Source organism: Oryzias latipes, chromosome 6 (assembly GCF_053564925.1).
Source record: "Oryzias latipes strain Hd-rR chromosome 6, Olatipes_Hd-rR_3.1".
Taxonomy (NCBI): domain Eukaryota; kingdom Metazoa; phylum Chordata; class Actinopteri; order Beloniformes; family Adrianichthyidae; genus Oryzias; species Oryzias latipes.
The window spans coordinates 19,362,519-19,384,506 of record NC_136242.1 but is presented as its reverse complement, the minus strand read 5'-3'; the positions used below and the strand labels follow the sequence as shown (position 1 = coordinate 19,384,506).

At 35.8% G+C, this 21,988-nt stretch overlaps 2 protein-coding genes across 2 annotated transcripts; one reads left to right on the top strand and one right to left on the bottom strand.

Moving 5' to 3' along the window:
- Positions 1-10,444: 10,444 nt before the first annotated feature.
- On the top strand, positions 10,445-17,794 carry smad3b (SMAD family member 3b). The gene is made up of 9 exons (XM_004069611.5): positions 10,445-10,947; positions 13,246-13,439; positions 13,519-13,653; positions 13,771-13,845; positions 13,931-13,981; positions 14,608-14,820; positions 14,951-15,088; positions 15,186-15,330; positions 16,198-17,794. Exons 1-9 carry the CDS (start codon positions 10,745-10,747, stop codon positions 16,319-16,321), a joined length of 1,278 nt encoding a protein of 425 aa, XP_004069659.1. The 5' UTR covers positions 10,445-10,744; the 3' UTR covers positions 16,322-17,794.
- A 320-nt stretch (positions 17,795-18,114) lies between these two features.
- Positions 18,115-21,005, bottom strand: aagab (alpha and gamma adaptin binding protein). The gene is made up of 10 exons (XM_004069610.5): positions 20,809-21,005; positions 20,372-20,562; positions 20,185-20,281; positions 19,851-19,940; positions 19,671-19,754; positions 19,498-19,577; positions 19,270-19,366; positions 19,059-19,163; positions 18,892-18,941; positions 18,115-18,787 (listed from the first exon to the last, which is right to left on the bottom strand). The coding sequence occupies exons 1-10, from the start codon at positions 20,900-20,902 to the stop codon at positions 18,710-18,712; spliced, it is 966 nt and encodes a 321-aa protein (XP_004069658.1). The 5' UTR covers positions 20,903-21,005; the 3' UTR covers positions 18,115-18,709.
- Between the last annotated feature and the right edge of the window lie 983 nt (positions 21,006-21,988).

Here is a 21,988-nt window from a genome sequence, read left to right as displayed (position 1 = left end):
ACACACACACACACAAGTTAAATACGTTGACACAAAAACTCTGATGAGACTCCTTATGTTAGAGGGTCATTCTGCCAGACCAAATCTGTTTGTTTTTTTCATTCTTTGTGTGTGTTCTCTGCTCTCAACAACAGCATTTTGCATGCAAGTGCTATCCTTGTCACCCAACCAATCTTTTTGTAGTCCATCTGTTGTTTTTTACCTTATTGTCTCTATCCCCCCTCACGCACACACACACACACACACACACACAAACACACACAAACAGACATGCACATACATGATAAACATATTGGCTGATGACTTGGCTAATGCTTGGTCCTTGCCTAAAGAGTAGAGATAAAGACAGAGGAAAGTGGCGAGCGGTGCAGCACATCCCCCTCCCCTCCTGTCCTCCCCAAGGGGATCGGATGTTCTCAGCCGTTATAAGCAAGCAAAGCTTGCGGCCGGCAGACCGTCTGGCTCCAGTGCAGCCCGGGCACATAGACAATGCCAGACCTTCTGTCATAAGGTTTGCTTTCACTGAGGTCAGCTAAACAAGCCTCTAGGCCCTAAACGGATCCATGTGCACACGCACTCCTCTGTGCTTGTACACAAAGTGTATCTGAACTTACTCTGTTTGACTTACTTCTTCCCATTACGCAACAGTGTCAGTCTTGTGTTTGTGTTGTCTGTGTTTGCATTGTCACTGTGTCCTGCAGTCAGTGGCTTCACTCCTTCTTGAGGAAGGGTCACTGCTGGACCTGCTCAGCATACTTTGCATACCATGTTCATAACTTTCTTTAAAGCATTACAGTCTAATGTCACCAATTTGGTGACGTCAAAAAAGAAGCATTGGGCAACAAATAACAGATTTTACATATTCAAGCTCGGAAATTTAGGATTTCGAGGCGAAGGGATCTCTGTTCGTCAGCATGTAAATAATATGTTAACATTTACAGAGAAAGATTTGGATGTTAAATTTACAAATATTCATTACAGTTTTGCCCAAAGAAAATCGTTTCTATCATAATTGCAGCAAAATTTAACTTTGAAAAAATCATGATTGCTTTTGCAAATTATGATTTAAACACCAACATTTAAAACATACTAAGCTGTCAGATCTGCATTTGAAATGTTTCATCTTGTATTGCTTTACTCTTCAACCGACTCATCTAAACTTCACAAAACATAAACATATCAATCTATAAACTAATGAAAAATGTCTAATTTCCCTTTAAGTAACCAAATAAAAAATGTACAAATGCAATTACTTTTATGTTAGGATTTTTTTTAATGCAACTTTTTCAATACAAGATGATAAAAATCATGTGACTTTTTGAACTCCAAACCCAGCCTTGAGTCAGCCTGAGCAGATTTCTGCTTTCACATTTTCCAAGCATTTCGTGTGTTTCTACCAGTGAATTTGTCTATTTTTTATCAATTTGTATAACTTCCATTGTTAAATCAGGAAATCTTTATAAAATTAACAACAAAAATTATAGACGAATTTTCTTTAGGCATGTGTCTGTATTAATACAGTCCATGCAGGTTTGTCTCATTTAAAACTCAGACAATGCATTCACGTGAGCTGCATTTGTCTGCTCCTACGCTTATGCTTCCTTCATGACCCTTTTTCTAAAAGCAGTTAGTGAAAACAGTTTCACGGCAGTTCTGCTTCTGACCGAGAGGATGGGGAGTGCAGAGGAAAAACCTGTTGGTTTCCAGTGTTTGAAGATGCTCACAAGTGTCTGTTCACAGAAGAGAGACATTTCGAGTATGAGCTGTTCCAGCTGGGGCGTTTTTGCAGCCTGCTGCTTTGATTTCATAGCCACCCCCCTCCATTAACAACCCCATTTGAGAGTACTTTCATCAAGCTAAAAATCCCAACATACACTACAATAGCCTCACTGCATACGGTTCATGTGGATTTGAGAGATGAACTACAGAAAAGCAAAGTCGGCTAAGTGCACATGATTTTTCTAACACTAAGACTGCTTTGAAAAAGGTTAGGCATATTCTAAATAGTTATAGTTACCTGCCAGTGTAAAAAATGAAAACCCTTTTGATAGCATGCTGTTAAATAAAACCTCAGTCTTCAAAAATGCCAGGGAATAAATAACATTTTCTCGGCTAACCAAACTTTTTTTTTAACAGGAATAGTTTATATTGTCATATTCCAAGAGTAGGTAAACACAAAACACCTAAGAATAACAACTTAGAATGTCATTTCAAAATAATTACAGCCATGCATTTAAATTATCATTATATATTATTTTTTCATTTCTCCTCTCTTTACTTTTGTGTTCGGTGATTCTGTTCACTATTGTCTTCAGAGTCTCCTTTTCAGTCTCAACCACCCATTTCCTATCTGTGAATGAGCTGCCCTTGGATTATGGAAGCTTGTGGAAGTCTATGAGAAACATGTGTGAAGGCTTGGATGAAGCTGATAGGAAGTCCTTCATCAAACTGCTCACCCATGTTCCTGTCAAAGACTTAGAGCCAGCAGAGGGAGAAATACTCCAGTTCAGAGACAGAAAAACTCTCTGACTTCTGTAAAATATTATTTTCCTCTGACTGGGCAGGTGGAGAAAACCCCTCTTACACAGCTCTCTAAAAAAATTACAGAGCAATTAGGAAAACTGGATTATTCAATATGTTGCCTCTTTTTTAGTTTGATTCACAAAGACTGATCTGTGATCACAAGTTTGACAGCACATCCTAACAGGTTATTGTCATTCAAGATCATTGAAAGTAACAGAATAATGATGTCACACCCATGAAAAATATCAAAGATAAAGAAATCTGTATTTCTTGTAAGGTCTGAACATGTCACACATAATGGTAAGTGTGTGTGATTGTGCCTCTGCAAAGGGATCCACTAAAAAAATGAATTCCATTCTGACAAGCACCTAATTAGATGTAACATTGCCACCCTGTGGTCTCTAATTGTATTAACACGATCAGCATCTATTCGTTTTTGAAAACTATTACATAAAAAAGCGTGACCTTACACTAATAAAAGTAAGATAAAAATGTACAATTTTTAAAAATAAATTATAGGGATTTTTTTAATTTGATGTTGCTAGGTGAATGTTTTTTCTTAGGTATCATGATAAACAGGATAGGTGTTTTCAAAGAGTAAGAAATCTCTGCATTGACCCTTGCTGAGTCAAATCAGTTTAGACTTCTAGATTTGCATTATGAGGTGCTGTGTTGTGTTTTTTAGCATTCAAGTTTTTTGTGCCACATAAGAAATAAGAATCACAAAGAAACGTTGTATTGTCTTTTTTTTTTTAAAGAAAACTGTTAAAGGAAGAAAACTCCTCAAGCCTCACTTGCAGCCAAGTGTGTGCACGAGAATGGGCTAGAAAGAGAATGGAAAAATCCACAGCATTTGGCTAAAGTCGTGTCATAAAGACAGCACTAATGAGCAGGAGGTTTTAAAGGAGGGAGGTGGGGGAGGAAATGGTTAACATATGGATTTGAAAGAGCACAGGCATCACAGCTATGCTGTGTATTTAATGAAACAAGGTACTCCTATTTCCTTCTCCCTGTGCTGTGTCTGAAAAAAAAACTTTCTTATTCAACTTTTGTTTTCATTATTGAAGTGATACAAAAATATGAAAACAATCTGAAGAGCTTAAAAAGAAAGAACCTTAATCACAATTTTCTTAATTTATTGATATTAAAACTCTTTTTTTTTAGATTAACTAGTGTTTTACTGTTATACTAATAACTAAAACTTACAATTTTTTATTCATCCTGAATAGCTTAGGTTAAAACAACTAATGTCCTGCTAGAGTTTGTGCTATTGAGTGATAAACATAAAGTCATTTGTCAAACTCAGAAAATAACTGGGTTGACTTATTTTTATTTTTAGCCTCTTTACATTAAAAACCACATACAATTTTATTTAAATAGTAGGGCTTTAAATGAGTGATGGGGAAATCCACAAAGAGTGAATAACTCATTGCCCTATTACAAAAAAGAAAAGATATATATATATATATATGTGTGTGTGTGTGTGTGTGTGTGTGTGTGTGTGTGTGTGTGTGTGTGTGTGTGTGTGTGTGTGTGTAAATGTATGCAAAAAACAAAAAAACTACTGGAAAGCAGTAAATGGACTTGCTTCATTTTAGTGAAATAAGGGTAGTTTCAGCAAATAAACTTTATTGAGATGCATTATAGAAGAAGGTTGTTGAGACTTTTATTACCATCACCTGTGGTGCCCAGAGGGCATGTACTAATAAAAAAATCCAGACACATGACATAAGAAAAAGACAAGTAACCGCCCCATACCTCTAAAAAAAAAAAACACTAATCTGATGTATAGGAATGTATTTGCTTTTTCAATAAAACAAAACAAAACCTTGTCTTTTAATATATTTTTGCAACTGATGTATATGTTTGAAATGTATTTGTGTTTTAATTGTTTTTCTACACACTGGTGTGTTGTATTTTTTTGTATTTTCAAAAGTTTTTGCTTGATTGATCATAAAACAAACAATACACTAAAACTGAACAACTCAATGTTGTATTTGACAGATATTTGCTTGAAAGATCAAATGGAGCAAAGTTCCATAAACTCTCTATACAGTAAAAATGTAAATCTCTATTTTTACAATGTTTCATCAGGCATTAACCACCCGGTAAACCAAGACCAAACTTTTTAGCAACATTTTCTTTACCCTTTTTCCTCACCTTACTGTATAGGTAAAACGGGTTGCTTAAAGACAACAGTAAAGTTGTTTTGGGGTAACAACCGCCATGTTTTGTCCCAACAAGTTAAGATACAGTAGTTTTCCCTGAATAGATTTCATTAAGATCTTTGTTGTGGGGTTGTTTGATTTTATCACAGGGCCTCCTGAAGTAACAGGGAGACTAACAGTAAAAAATGGTTAAATGTGTATAAAAATACTGATAAGCTTTCACTTGTTGTTAAATATGGTGACTATGATGTGTGCACAAATGTTTAAGGTGTAAGGTCTAAAAACCTGTAACACTAATTTGTACTGTATTGAAAATTTGATTGACAAATATTTTATTGGAGAGAAGGCAAAATAGATACTTCTTCCAATGAAAGGGCCTCATCAGGTTACAATGCAGAAGATTACAAAGGTCATTACTGCTTGTGTACTTAACTTTAATGAGATCATTTATGGAAACACCAAAAATGGTGATGATTTCAGTAAGGCCACTCTGCTGCCTGCAGCTCTTTGAAATAAGCAAGTTTTAATGTTCAGGAGTAATGCTTAATTATCCATTCATGGCCATTTACAAGAATATTGCCACAGGGCCCCCGCTTTACAACAGTCCCCAGTCTGATAGAAATACTGCTACTGTGTGTAGTCAGAATTATTCACTGCATTACCCACGATTCATAGCATAATAATAATACAAGCAATTTAATGCATATGAATAGAATGAGTCTTGGCAGGGGATTTTCTGATTGCTCTGAATTTAATCATACAAAATTTGGTGGTGATGTCACTGACAGTGTACCAGATTATAAAGAAAGCTGTAAAAAAAAAAAAAAAACAAGCTAGATGCAAAGCTCTGTTGTTAGAACTTTTGATCCATAACAAAGGGTGTTATGCAAATGCAATCTTGGTAAAAAATAAAAATAAAGTAGACACAAAATCAATCAAAAAGTTAATAATTGGTTTCTTACAAATGTTGTCAGTTTCTTTTCCTGTTGTGTCTGTACTGTCTTTGCCTTTTTATGTCTATGTAATGCAACAATAAAGTTGCATCACAAACTTGCCTCTGCCAAGCTGGGTCAATTTCAATGTGCATAGTATCAGGTGGATGTTGGTTGTTGCATTAAATATAAGATAACTCTTTTTTCACAGCACTTCAAACAATACTGTACTTATATTATGACAATTTATTTTTACTACAAAGAACAAAACAGTCTACATAACCACCCAAAAAGCCAGGTTTTTATGTTTGAAGCTTGTATGTCAAAGATTTGTTTGTTGATGTTGTTTGATGTTGTTGATGTTGGTAAAAAAAAGTTTCTCTGTTAAAAAAGCATTTTCATTATGGTTTCAAATGTCAAGTAAGAAATAAATATCTAGATTGGATCCATTTAGGTGAAGAAATTAAACCGTTTCACCACAAAGTTAGTTGAATCTTATGTAATGATCTGTGGACAATGTATTGAGGTGTGTATCGAATCATGTTAAGGATATACACACCCCTATTTTTTTTTTTTGGTCAAAGTGGAATAAACCATTATTCATTTGAACTTGCTGCTAGTTTATACATATATATGCAAGAACATACATATATATGCAAGGATGACCATTAGCAAAGACAGCATTACTTTATCCTTTATGACTAATATTCAAAGCAACATCTTTGCTCTATATTTACACTAAGCTGTTGAGTGTCATGTCTTGGAGTTATAAAATAAAGCCAGTGGCCACTAGGTGGTGGTATTGCATCTGTTGTCTTTGAAGTGGCTTCCAGTTCAGCAAAGGAAAACGTAAGAATTAAAGGTTAGTTTCAGTACAGATACGTATTGACAAAACATACAAAAAAGAATAAATCCTGCAGAATAACAGTGGTAACGGTGCTAATCAAAGAATCGAAAACATCACGCTGCTTATAGCCTTGATGGAACATAAACAAGACACTTAGCAAGGCAATTGCATAGCCTTTTAAAAATAAAATCTGAAATAGCTACCTCTTCAATTTGAGATGTTAGTAATAACATAGTTTGGTTCTTAAGGTTTCTGGTGGGATGCTGATGGTGTCCCTTTTTTCTGCAAATAAACCTGAGCTCTTTGTATATCTGAATAGCATGAAACATGTATAGATAGATGGATGGTTGAATTTGATGGATAGATAATACTTTATCTACAGTGAGTACTGTAAAAAAAGATGACTTGTTCTCATAAAGGCTTGTATGAAATTATCATGGCAGGTCAACTAATGAAATAAAAGTAAATGAATTGCTTCTTTAAGTTATTTGACTAAAAATCACAGCAAAGTGTAAAAAAATAAAACAAAACGGAATTTCATAAAACAAGTAGGTTTACACAAGCAGGCTGAGAGGAGGATGCCACAGTACCTTAATGTTAACGGGCCTAGGGCTAGGAGAAGATTTGCAGGAGCTTTTAGTTGGGCCAGAGACTGAAAGATGAGAGAAAGGTCACTTCTTCCACACATATGGAGGTGCCACTTTCTGGCGAGAGATTGGTGGCTGCAAGCAAAAAGATAACAGCTTGCAGCACAAACAGAGATTAAAAATGGAGGCTGAGATTGTAGGGAAGAACTGGACCCCACCCATGTCAGACTGTTCTAAACAGCCACGTGTGATTTTCACGCACTGCCATTAACTGTTTGGGTGATTACAGGTTTGCCAGAAGAAATTGTGATGTCCTCAAAGTTTTAATCACATAATTTGTGGAAAGCTTTTCTTGATCCCACACAGTTTGTGTGATGGGGAGCCGTCATTACAACAGTATAAGTACATGCTATAGGAGGTGGCTCTTAACACTTTAAATGTCTTAGCAATTGGTCCCACAAACAATTTAGTCTGAAGAATATTTCTGTCCTACATAGACTATATTGAAATGTTTACATTCTAATCACCCTTACATTTCTATTGTCTTAGAATGTCATAACTTGTTCATCAAGTCAGAATCCTTTTGGCTCCTCTTACTATGTAAAAAAAATCATTCATCAAGTCAGCATCCTTTTGGCTCCTCTTACTATGTAAAAAAAATCATTTGCAGATGTCTTTAGGCCTTCTACCTGCCTGCTGTGACCCAAAGGAAAGTGTCTGACACTAAAGTGTCACTTAAAGAGGCTAAACAAGAAGCAACCACCAGCATGAAATCAAAAAAAATCTTAGAAAATGAGTTCTTACAACTTCTAGTTTCTCCTTGAGAATTACAAAAAAAATATTTCTTTACTAAATTTCATTTTCTTCTTTTAATAGAAAAAGTCCTCCGTTGTTTTTTTTAGTCCTCCGTTGTTTTTTTTGTTTTGTTTTTTGGTTCACTTGGTGTCAGGTTTATTCAAGTGATTTGTAGCACTTAACAAATATCACTGGATCAAACCACAGATTCAATCCACTTTCAATTCATGTAACATAGTTTCTTGTTTAACACAATTATTATTTAAATGTCAAAATTTTACTATAAAAAAATTATTTTGATATGAAAACCTTCTTACATGAGTAAGGACTTCAACCAAGCAAACTTTAATGTTTGAAAGTAGGAATTTATGAACAACAAAAAAGCTAATTTAGTACCAGAGAAAAAAAAGAAACTGTTAGAAAAAAAATCAACTAAGGAATATTGCACTTTCCAGTATTATATTTCATTATTCGTGATTAATATGTTTTTTAAACCTAGCCCTAAAATGACCCCAATATGAATTTTAACAGACTAGTTACAGGGAAATATTATATTATCAATTCTGAGCAGCTACAAACACATTTTTTTTAAAACGCCAACAGAATAATTTAAATGAATAATAATAAAACAGAAATTGTTAGTTAAAAAAAATATTAACACAATCTCACACCGAATTATTTACAACTCTGTCATTAGGAAAACAAACCTGATATTTCACTAATAATAATAATACATTAATGCAAGCTATAGAATAGTTGTATAGTGAGTAGGATTCAGCAGTCACTTAAAATAGTTACTTGAAAAGTCATAGAAAAATAAAAGATGTTTAATCTGAAAAATATCTTTTCAGGAGCTGCATTTACTTTACTACAGTAGTTTTGCTGACTATATCTGCACATGAGTTTAAATTCTTTTAAGACCAATCAACAGTTATGAATGTGTCCTTCAGTATTATTTTTCCAGTGACACTCCCAAAATAGCTGTTCTATTTATTTAAGGAGGAAGTAAGAAGACATGTTAAGTATGTATTGAAAACAGACAGCAGTCATTGATGGAAGATATAAATAACTAAAGAGAATGAAGAGGGGCTGGCCCCAGAGTCCCATATTTACGACCCCAGTGCACAGCTGTTTACTGGAGGCAGCAGCATTGGGGTCAGTTATCAGGTATACCATAAAATCTCAAATACCATCAAGGGCAGTCGCCTCCTCTCTGTCAGCTCTGAAAAGAGGCATCTGAAGTGAAATTAAATCACTTTTACGATGGGATCAAAGGGATTACTCTGAGGCTTTTCTATTTGTGGACAGTGTAAATGCAGTCAAAGAATTGGATCACTTTTCAATACAAAGTTCAATAAAAGCTTTATTTTTTCATCTTTCAAAAATAAAGAAAATGAAGACAAAAAAGCATTACAAACCACAGGGAAAAGTAGCAACTAGACAGGCTCCGGCATGTTTTTTTTAATTGCTATCTAACTTTTTTGTTAATTCTACTAAGATCATTTAAGTTATTGTGATGTTATCTAGCATGTTTAGTAATAGCCTGTTTGTTTCCATTGAATTCTTCAACTTAGTTAGCTATATTTACCCCAGAAGTGTTAATAAAAATGGTTCATTAGTAATGTTTAACTTTTTGGAATATGTAATTTTTTTTTTTACATTTTAACATTGTTGATTTCTATCTGACTTTTATAATTCCTTATTTTTTCTTTGCAATAGCCTACTTAGTTGGTTTAATGTTGCAGGCTTTATCGAATTCAACATAGGGTGGCTAACTACAGGATTTTATGTTTTTTCCTTTTTGTGAATGGAATGAGGGAGGGGGGGGGTTGTTATTAAGTAAAATGTAGCATACTTATGCAAAACTTTAAGTCAGTTACAGAGCCCTGGACATGACATTCAAAAATGAATAGTACATTTTTCTCTCAAGTAAATAATTTCTGGCCACACTTTAGTATCTTGTGTGCACAAATTCGTATTTTTTTGGCAATTTGTGCACACAAATTAGGGGGCATCAATGTGGCCACAAAAGAACACAAAATACTCATTTGCACACTCAAAATACTGATTTATACCCACAAAGTAAGTCAAGTAACTTGTACCCTCAAAATACTATTTTGTGCCCTTCAAAAACTAACTTCTGCGCATAAAATTCTAATTTGTACAGACCCCCGGAAATGACACAAAAAAATTAATAATTAACTGTGTTTTCTTCAAATAAATGATTTGTGGCCACATTTTTGTATTTTGTTCACCAACAAATTTACATTTTGAAATGTTAGTTTGCATGCAAGAAATACTAAATTGTGGCCCCAAATTGCTAACTGGTGCACACAAAATACAAATTTGTGACAACAAAATATTAATTTAAGGGAAGATTTTTTATAATGGCAAGTTCAGTGGCTAAAGTCTTCGATGATAAAATTCAAAAGCACTTGCTTTCTTTCTTTATCTCAATACTTTTTTTTATGATATGTGATATCTGTACAATAGCTGTATAGAAGGTATGTATGCATTGATAATTATCCTCTCTCCTCTTGACTTTTGTTCTAAACGATGCTTATAAATAAAGCTTTTATTTAAAAAAAAACTAGCCTGATGCAGGTGGAGGGCGGACCAAGTTGGTCAAAAGACAGGAGGAGGAGCAATCTCCGAGACAACCTGGTTGTCAGAGAGCTGCTGATGTTCTCACGGTGACAGGCAGCAGACCTGTCCGAAGTGAAGCTCCACCACAAGCCGCTGAGCCCTGCCTGGCCAGCTACCAACCTTCGTCTCTGCAGCAGGGAACTTGAGCTCAGCTAGCTAACCTCTCCTTTATCAACCAAACGGCTTTTCTGGATAAACCAACCTAACAACAACTACAGTGCCCTTTCTTTTGAAATAACATCAGAAATGTCCATACTGCCATTCACCCCCCCGATCGTTAAGAGCCTCCTAGGATGGAAGAAAGGAGAACAGAACGGACAGGAGGAAAAATGGTGCGAAAAGGCTGTCAAAAGTCTCGTGAAGAAGTTGAAAAGGACGGGACAAGTGGACGAGCTGGAAAAAGCTATCACAACACAGAATATGAACACTAAATGCTTGACCATACCCAGGTAAAGGCGGACTTCTTGACCAGAAGAGGTTTGAACTGAAGGCTAAACTTGCAAGCTACGTTTGTTGACAGCTAATGTTAGCAAACTAGCTAGCTAACCAATATCATTTTCATTAGCAGTTGCGTTATTAAAGCCGGTTTTGTCACATAAAAAACTATTATTTTAGGGTGCAAACATGTAATAAACGTTTATGTTTTATTCATCATGATTGCATTACTATAACAGTAAACGTTAACTTCTATTTGTATGATGTGCAAGATTTTAAGTGAAACTCAGTCAGTGAGCATGATCTGTCATTACATTACATTAAATACTTCACACGTGATGCAATGTAATTAGTTACTATTTAATGTTTCTCCCGAGTACAAACAGTTGCTTAACATGTCAAAGCAAGTTTCACCTGATACTAGAGCATCCGAAGTCCACCCTCTACCATTAATATCAGCTTGGAGCATGTAAAGGCTGTGATGCATCTTGGGAAAGTTGTGTTGAACTTTGTTGGGGATCCCCTTTTGGGATTCTAAACTAATATTTGATCAGCTTACAGCTTGAACAGGCTCAAGTGTCATTCCTTTAGTTTGAATGAATTGCTCATATATGGGTTTTCCTTGTTAAATAAAATTGTGGAAACCACGAGTCTGGTGGATCCAAATTGAATTCATATAGGAAGGTAAAACTTTTTCTTCTTTTGAATGGATCTCATCATTTGTAGACCTAGTGATCTACCACCCTGAGTGTTCTCCAGATCTCCAAACCTGCTGATCAGCTCTATCAGATGTCTCCACATTCTGACTGAATGGACACACTTGGTTCAGGTAATCAGCAGTAAGCAGTGCGGGGAGAGCTGGAAAACTGTCACGTTGGTAGATCTTGAGGACTAAGAATGAACAGCCCTGATCTATGTGATTCTGCATCTAAAAATGAACTTTAACATTTAAATAAAATAGTATTGAAATGATCTTACTAAAAATATTATCAGTAAGGTCTATGCTTTCTTTGAATGAACCCTTTTTACATTTTCTTTATCAGTACCAGTAAAAAGGAAGCTAATGCATGTTCTTTTACAGTCTTTGCATGTTTTGTCCCCCCTCAATTTTTTTTCCCAGCGAGAAAATGTTATTTTGCTGGTAAAAAGGACATTTGAGAAGAAAGAAAACAGTTCTGTAGAAAATGTGTTTAAACTAAATTAAAACTTTTAGTCAGTTTCCAGGAATGTGCTTAGGGCTTTATGCAGGGTGTGGACTTGTGTTTGAATCCAGAATCCGTCTTAGTAAGTTCAGAGTCAGCCAGCAGAATAAGAGCTGTATTGTTATCACTAATTTGTTGTATTTTCATCACTTTAATGTTTCCCGGAAAACAGAGGGCCTCTCGTTTTAAGTAGGCAAATGTTTATGTGACAAAAATGGATTTAGCAAGCAGGAAATAGTGCTGTAGCAAGATTCACTTATGACTACCTCACCTGGTTTTAGTCATTATTTGCTATTGTTGTTGTGGTTGTTTTTGAAGGAAAGACTTTCAAATGGACTTGTTATCACAGCCCATGAATTTTATGCAACAAAAACTGCCTAACTGTGCTGGAATGCTAATGAACATCAGGATTCCTTTCTCTTTTCTGCTGAATAATAAGATTGTGTTAGAAACGCTTTGTCAGTGACAAACAGGGGCAGGGCACCGGCCAGGGAACGTTCAGCAGAGTTAGAGGAACGCTGACCTCAGCTTACCCTGTAAACCATCTCTGCAGGAGGAGGTCCTGAAAACTAAGCCTGAACTATTTAGCTGTGTTCAGTGGCGTCTGGAAAGATTTTTATTTTTTTAAATATTAGATTGAAATGGTTGGTTGGAGGTGGTTCTGTTTATTACTATTTAAGCCGACATGCAAAACTTTACAAAGTGAGGCACTGGTCACAGAGAATGTTATACATGCTGAATATAACACGCAAAGAAGGATTTCAGCTTTGGCGTTATTTGGGATTTCTCCACTAATGTATTTTTTTCTTTCGTTTTTGAGGCTGAAAAAATTATTGCAATGGTATTACACATCAAGAGAAAACACCATGATCACAGCAACCGCTAAACATTAAAAAAATGATCAAAGGATAGGCATCTAATACTAAAAATGTAATTCAAATGTTTTTTTTTTTTTCTGATCATGTTCTCTTTTACCTTCCAAGAAAGATGGATTCAGTTTTATTGCCAATAAAAAAGCCAATCAAACAATGTTAAACAGGTTAAATTGGAAAAAAAAAGACAGAGTTGTTATAGTACCTTTTATTTTATCATAACTTATTTGTGTTTCAGGTCTTTAGACGGACGCCTGCAGGTCTCCCATAGAAAAGGTCTCCCTCATGTCATCTACTGCCGCCTGTGGCGCTGGCCCGACCTGCAGTCTCATCACGAACTGCGGGCTGTGGACCACTGTGAATTTGCTTTTAACACAAAGAAAGATGAAGTGTGTGTCAACCCCTACCATTACCAAAGGGTGGAGACCCCAAGTGAGTGGTACTGATTGCTATGTGGTGCATATTGTTGGATGCATTTGAGGTGCTAATCCTATCCTTTTTGTGTCTGCAGTTTTGCCTCCTATCTTAGTTCCACGCCACACAGATATTTCTACTGACTTCCCACAATTGGATGACTGCAGCCCATCCATTCCTGAAAATACAAATATCTCCACTAACACAGAGCCTCAGAATAACTATATTCCAGGTTAGACACATTTCAACCTTTTTTTGTAATGTATTTTTTTAACACAAAATCTTATTGTCAGATCATTTTTAACTTGTGACAATTTGGTCCTCAAGGCAAAATCTCTATTTTTCCCAGAAACTCCCCCGCCTGGATATATGAGTGAGGATGGGGAAACAAATGATCACCAAGTCAACCTCAACATGGACACTGGTGAGCCTCATGGTGGGACGTCCAGAAAAAGCTTCTTCCTATATCTTGCAACTCCTGGCGTTTCTTGTTGCTGCTCTTTTTGCAGGTTCACCCAGCATGTCGCCCAATCCTGTGTTTCCAATGAACAGTAATCTCAGTGAGTAAAAACAAAATAATCTGCATTTCATAGTGGTTTTAGGCCTCTGTTTTGGTCCTTTTATCCTAAAAGACTGCTCTACTATGCAAAACAATGGATTTTTATTTAAAATGTATCTTGACGCGGTTGCCTAATTTTTCTTTTATTTTTTCGGACTAAGAAAGACAAAAAGTATCCTTAAATTGCTCAATCTAATATCGTAAATGGTGTATACTTATATAGCGCTTTTCTACCTACAAAGCCCAAAGCGCTTTACAGTCACAGACCCATTCACACATTCAAACACACATTCACACACTGGTGGCGGCTCCGGTGCCGGACACTGGCGCCAACCTACCACCAGAAGCAAGGTGGGGTTCAGTGTCTTGCCCAAGGACACTTCGACTCATGGGCATGCTAGGAGGGAATCGAAACTGCAATCTTACGAACATGGGTCGACCACCCTACCGCTGCACCATGGCCGCCCACATTCCTAAGTCATCAATCAACATCAGCACCTGGATGTGTAAAAATCCAAAATCTTGGACATGTTTTCAGTTTGTGACTTTACACTGAAAAAGTTTGGCCTGAAAGGATTTTACCTCGACAGAAAACCTAAAATCCCTCTTTTATCTGTACCAATCCAGATTTACAGCCAGTGACCTACTGTGAATCAGCTTTCTGGTGCTCCATCTCCTACTATGAGCTGAACCAGCGTGTTGGAGAGACCTTCCACGCTTCTCAGCCTTCCCTCACAGTAGACGGATTCACAGACCCGTCCAACTCTGAACGCTTCTGTCTGGGCTTGTTGTCCAATGTGAACCGCAACTCTGCAGTAGAGCTCACACGCAGACACATAGGTACCCATACTGTGAGGACATAACCTCTGACTTCATATGAATTTTTTGTGTGTTTTTTTTTTTTGTATTTGGGTTTCATATTATCTGCAGCTTGTGTGATGAGGTACACTTGTTTCTGTATGCTTTCCAGGACGAGGTGTGAGGCTGTACTACATTGGGGGGGAGGTATTTGCAGAGTGTCTGAGTGACAGTGCCATCTTTGTTCAAAGTCCAAACTGCAACCAGCACTACAGTTGGCACCCTGCCACTGTGTGCAAAATCCCACCAGGTTAGTGCAAAATCCTCTTACATTAATCACAAATAGCAAAGCTGGATTCAGTATTTTTTTCTCTATCAAAAAGTCTAATTTGATTTTTTTTTTTTAGGTTGTAACCTTAAGATTTTCAACAACCAGGAGTTTGCTGCCCTCCTCGCCCAGTCGGTCAACCAGGGCTTTGAGGCAGTCTACCAGCTCACCAGGATGTGTACTATTCGAATGAGTTTTGTTAAAGGTTGGGGTGCCGAGTACAGGTAAATATTTTCAACTTGTTGCCATCGACCCGATGGAAAAGTACTGCGGAAAAAGCTGTTTAAAGTAACTTTTAAAAACACAAGAACTTATTAAGAACCCCAACAATACAATGTTCATTTGACTTTAAGATTAATCTGTAAACGTTGAATAGATAAAAGAATGAACCAACCAGAAAATCAAGCTTAAGTTCTTTGCTTTTAAAAAAAGAATCAAACCTGAATTTCTATTGTTGTGTATATCAGTGTAGGACAAATCCATATTCCCCCTCTACATTGGGTTGCAGACATCTGTGGTGTTAACTGTTAGTGACCTTCATTACATTCTCAAAAAGAAAATGTCCAAATAAAGACTAAAGTTTGTTTGCTCAAGGTACTCGTTTTAGCTGTTTACAATGATTGCATGCAAACATATTATAATTATTGTCCCACCAATTCCTGCATTCCTTGTGGTGATATATATATTACATTTTGCATCGTACAAAAATGGTTCTTCAGCTTGAGATGGTAACAGAGGAGAACGCAGGAGACATAAAGTGCTGTGAAGAGATTGACATCGGATGGTGAACATATCTGAGACTCTCTTTCCTAGAGGGGGTTCCCCGCTGAATGTCTCATCTAGTCATACGTGTTGTATTTCTGGCACCAAACACCTTAGAGAAAAAACATCTCTGGACTTAAATGACTTCAGAAATAGCTGGTTGAGTTTGTAGCATTGGTGAAGGTACTTATCTACCGTAATTAAAACGACTAGCCCTTGTTTTACTGTAGTTACCTCATCAAATTATCTTGTAGGGAATTTACATTTGCAATAATGTTGTTTAGCACAAAGGTCGTCACATTAATATGTTTTTTTTCTTTATCTTGTAGACGTCAAACAGTGACCAGCACCCCCTGCTGGATAGAGCTACATCTTAATGGTCCTTTGCAGTGGCTGGACAAGGTTCTCACACAGATGGGCTCTCCCAGCATCCACTGCTCCAGTGTGTCTTAGGAAGAGGTCTATTCCCATCCACAATGGAAAGGTTGCATAGATTTTAGATGAGGTAGGGTTAGAAACTCCATTCATCAAAGCCACGATCTCCCATCCTGTGCTGATAGCTTTATTCACTTACGAAACACTGTGACATGGAATTTTACGATTATGTTAGGCCTTATATATGCTTTTGTTGCCAAACATTTGTTCTGTTTTCCAGTTTTTGGATTAAATGGGTTTTTAATCATACATTCAGAGATTAGACATGCCTTAAACCCAGATATCTGTCTACCTCTGTAGATTACCTTGCTTTTTGCTAGTCATTTTTGAGTTTTACTCAATTTTTTATTCGTTTCTCATCTGTCAAACCATAAAATACAATTTCATAAAACATGTGATTTTGTCACCAATTAGAATTTACCCAATAGTCTAAGTACAAAGTACTTCCATGATGATTTACGTAATGAATCAACGCATCATAGATGCATTTGATTTTTTTTTAATTGGTATTTTATCAATGTCAATATTCTATGAAAGAGAAAGCCTCATTATTTCTGTGAAAGAATATTTGTATGAAAACTATTTTCCTTGGTGAAATGTTTTATAATTTATTTTTTGCAAATTCTGCAAAAAATCTGTTTTTATTGACGTTTTCAAAAAAATTAAATATACAATTATTTATAGTCGGTAATTTAACATTGATGAACAGCTTAAAACAAGGGTCCTGACTCTTAGGCCCCTCCTTAACTTGGCCTTCTTAGGTATGCATGTTTGAGCCAGTTCAGCTAGTTTCAGAGTGAACCTCAGGATTAATGAAGTTTAATTTGTATTTATTATCTACAGAGTGCTTTGAAAAGGAATAAAATAGACATAGGAAACCTTAAATCAGAAAAACACTGACAATAGCTGACGTCTTCATTTTCTTTCTTTGATTTTGATTTTAATAACACTGAAGCCAACATAATTTGCCTCATTTATTGGTTCTATAGAAACTGCAAGACTGTTCAGCTTTTACTTCTTTGTAATTTTCAACTTTTTTACATAATATTGTGGGGATAAAGGTATAAAATAATTTGATGTTTTACTCCTGTCCTTTACTTGTAATGTCTTATAAGACCAAAAAAAAGAAACTGGTGAAAATAAATATAAGTAACAATTATAAGTTACAATCTTTAGTCCATACTCTGTAATGAAAGTCAAAGTTTATGTAAAAAGTATTTATTTTTAATCGCAGCTTTCTGATTTGGGCCTCTTTAATGAACCAACACAGTGGATTGAATCTTGACATTTTGTTCTTATTAAGGAGGTATGCTATGACAGGTGAAAGTTTTTTTCATCAAGAACAAACTTTCCTTATTTATCCCGAACAGTAAATCCTGCTTGTGGGTAAATGATGCACTTCCACAGAAATGTGTAGAAAAGCTTTAACTGTTGCTCTGATCTGCTTGTGCAATAAACACTGTGTGCTACTTATGCATTATCATAACATAAGGCATTGCTCACTGTCCTTGCTCTGATGCAAACATGTTAATCTCGCACTTTCAGTACCGAGTCATGCAATCTCTAATTGTATGTATTGCAAATACTCAATGCATTTGGTAGTTAGTAGATCTGTTCCTGATTAATCACAATCGGTTTCTCAATTCCAAGTCTAGACACTTTTTTTGTGACCACTGTTACAAAGTGAAATTTTATTAAATAAAATGCATTGTTAAGATGTTTACCATCACTAAAACAATAGTAACTCTTTGTCATGTATGCAGACGACTTTGTGATATTCATTAAGAAAAAAATGCAGACAAATGCAAAGCTTTTAGGAATAAGTTTGATATTTTTTGAGATGACACATTTTCAGTGAAGTTAACAAATCACCTAAATGTAGCAGTATAGTTTTATAGATTCACTCTAACACAGCATATTGGTTTACCTTTTGATTAGTTACTTCTGCAGTAATAACTTATGTAGTGAGACACTGTTTACATTAGTTATGCTGCACCCATTACAAAGATTTACATGATTTTAAGAACTTTCAGGATTTCCCTTTTAGATTTAAACAATTCAAAAGGTAAGGCCAATATATATGAAAAATTTGTGTCTACTATATCCAGATTAATGCATGAAGCTCAAACATTTGTATGACTTGCATTACTGTCATGTATTGAGGTTCACACAGAGCTCAAGCATTTTGTGGGACATTGAGAAGACAAGTTTAGAATCCACCCACTAGGACATGTTACTTCTCAATTACTTTTGAAGAGTCAAATGCTTTTAAATGCTAATAAGCTTACAGGATCAACTATAAGCATCATCTTATACGTGGGAATAGGGAATCAATAGGAACAGAATCTTGTGAAAGCTACAGGTCAGCAAGAAAGATCAAGAGAGACTTTTTTTTCCTTTGTTTTCTTAGCTTTCCTCCCCAGATGATAGTCCACCTATTTCATCTTCATCACCACCAATGGCCATCCAAAAGGCTTTTGCCACCTGAAATTGAGAAAAGGATTGTAAAAAAAAAAAAAAAAAAAAAAAAAACCTCCAGATAAATTCTCTGATCTGTTAGACGTTGTTAGAAATTGAAAGATGATGACCTTCTCTGCATGAACTTTTCTTTGTTCATGTGGTAATGAAGACGCTTTATCTGCACAACAAAAATATAAATCAGATTAACCAAGCTTGAAATCTTGAAATTAAGTTGGACATTCAAATCATTGATGGAAAAAAAGAGCCAAAGAAGTTTTTTTCATTTCCCAATCACCTTTCATTTCCTTTAGTTTAGTGAACAGGCGCTCAAAGTTGTCCACATCTGCATCTCCAGCTGTGAGATTGGCAAGCTCCTGAATATCTAAATCCGTCATTGCATCTGTAAGGATTGGCAAAATAGGAATTATAAGTGTAACTTGTTGTCCTGACTGGATGTATATAATGCTCTGGGAAATTAGTTTGAAAAAACAAACATGGTTATTTACCTACAACAGTGTCCTGCTGTCCATCTGTGTTTACTCGGCTGTCTGTCTGGTTAGTCTCCTCATTAGAAGGAGGACTCTCTTCTGGTAAACTGGGGGGCTACCCCAGAAATAACATTACAGGATTGCATTAATTCCCCAAATCTATGCATATAAGTAATTAAGGAGTGATACATGTGTACATAGTTTGAAACAGCTAGTATAAAAAAAAGAGAAAGAATTAACACTCACTGAAGGATCCTGGCGGCTAAGTGGGTCGTTGTGTCTGGATGCCACCAAACTGCTCATTAAATTAAAACCCTGATTGTGTCCTGGAATGAAAAAGTATGAACTGTCACATTCTCTCCATCCTACAGACAAAACCATAACGGCATCCAAAAATACATCATCCAAAAATATATTACCATCTTTCATCTCCACACTTGACCACACATTAGCATTCAGAGCCTGAACTATTCTTTTAACTCCCGTGGATTCTGGAAAGTCATCTGAAAAGAAAAGAAAAACAAAACAAGTGTGTCAATATAAAACAAACTCAAATGGAACTCATTAACAATTGTAATTCTGCTGTTTGTCAACGTTACCATCTTCATCTGGAAGCTCCTGAGGATTAAGCTCTACAAGTTCAAACGCGTGAGCCAAACACCACTGCTGTGCTTCATGCCTGGTGACACCTACAACACGTTTTGTCCGTGAGATGGGATATAGCATTTACTCGAAGGATTTTTTTGTGTACCATTGATTTGATTTATTGGTTTATTTTAAACATTAATTTTAGACGGTAAGACAACAAAAAAAGAAAAAAAATCACACATATATCAAACTCATTTGAGATGTAAAGAATTTAAAACAGAAAACAGTGCTTATTGATCATCCTCAGAAAATGTTAAATATTTTATTCAAACAGAATTGACTAACCATCTTCACTGACTCTGTCACACACTAGAATGAGGACTTCAGGAGCAAGATCTGCTACCACTGATATCCAGGGGTTGAGCTTTTCTAAGCCACCCTTCTGTAAATGACAAACACAAATGTCTTTAATTTCATGATGATGTGATGATTAGCACGTGCAACTTAAATGTTTAGATTTTGAGATACATACCGTTTTACTATCGAAGTAAGCAATAAAAGCCTGCATAGACTGGGCAATTTCTGAGGACATTTGAGTGATTCTTGGTACAGTACACAGTCTGACATCTGCCGTATAATATTTGTTGTTGATGATCCAAGGATACCAGGCGACTGCTTCCCTTCGCTTTGTCGGCTCAGGTAAAGTCCTCGAATTAAGGATTTCTAAAACAAAACGCAGAGTTAGCAACAAAGTAAATGATGACAGCTAGCTTCTTCAACATTTTTGCAATATTGGCTATGCCAACACAAACATGCAAAAGCGTTTGACTCGACTGCCTACTCTAAAAATAAACAATAGCTCTAAAAGCGTAATATTCAAGCGAAGGCATTTATATCTGTCATCTACTGTGCTAAGGTAAGCTAGCTTCCTTTAATTTTGGGCTTCCTTCCAATCCTAAGAGTACTCACGTTTTACCAGCTCTTCTTCCTTAAAGTCACTATCAGAGCTAGTGATTAGGACACACGGAAGAGTCACATCAGTATTGTCTTCTGCCGCTGACATTTTGCAAAAACAAATGTAAATAGAAAAAGCTCGTCTAGCTTCCTGCTAACGCTAACAAATTTTGATAACCTTTCAACTCTGATTGTCAAGCTGCGTCACTTCCGGAACAACGTCACGACAAACCTGTATTCTACAAATGTTCCATTAAAAAAAGTCATTAGTATTGCCAGTTTGTTTAAAAAATGTATATAAATGATATATTATATTATATTTTTTAAATGTATTCTGTAAAGGTTCGATAAAAAACAGGAAAAACGGAAAGGAGAAAGGGAAAAAATAATGTAAATAATAGTAATCCATCTTTTCTGGTATTGCCGTTTTATTCTGGAAAGATGTTTTGTTGGGTCTTATATCAAAGAATATAAAAAAAGACTGGTTTGCTTTTAAATCTCTTGCTCATTATGGTCAAATTTCATATCCACAAATATAAATTCTATGGTCGAAAACCTTGTTTCATTGAATTCTTTTCGGAGATCAATTTGTGTTGCACTTGCAGTACACATTTTATGTATGTTTTTTCAGGTACAAGAGGATTTGAAGCAATCCAGAACTCATCTAGAGAAAATTCCTGACTCAGAGAAAACCACAGGACTAGCCCCAGACATGGGGGTTCACCAAGGGACACTTCGGGGTGAAGCAGCTTAGAGTTACAAAAGCAATGACAAAATCTATGGTTCACAGATACAGTGGAGTTTCTTGCTGATAATACATATTTTCTTTATTTGACAACATAAACAAGCTAAGGTGTATTTGAAAACAGTAAAAAAAAACTAAAAGGCAGGTACTGGTACTTCCATTCACTAAAGATTTGCAAATACCATGGTAAGGTTTCTTGTGTATTATAAAGTTCTACTGAGGCATCATGGATGCTGAAAAATAAACTTCCACAGGAAGTCTCTTGTGAAGAGTTTTTCAGATGTGCAACAAAAGAAAGATGACTGTTGGGTTAAAACAACCTGCAACTTCAGAACAATTCAAAAAGGAAAGAAAGACAAACAGACCTTCCAGCAATCTCGCCTAAAGAAAAGGGACTTTTTTGATCTATTTTATATAAATGTAACTGAAAACTAAGAGATAATGCAAGAA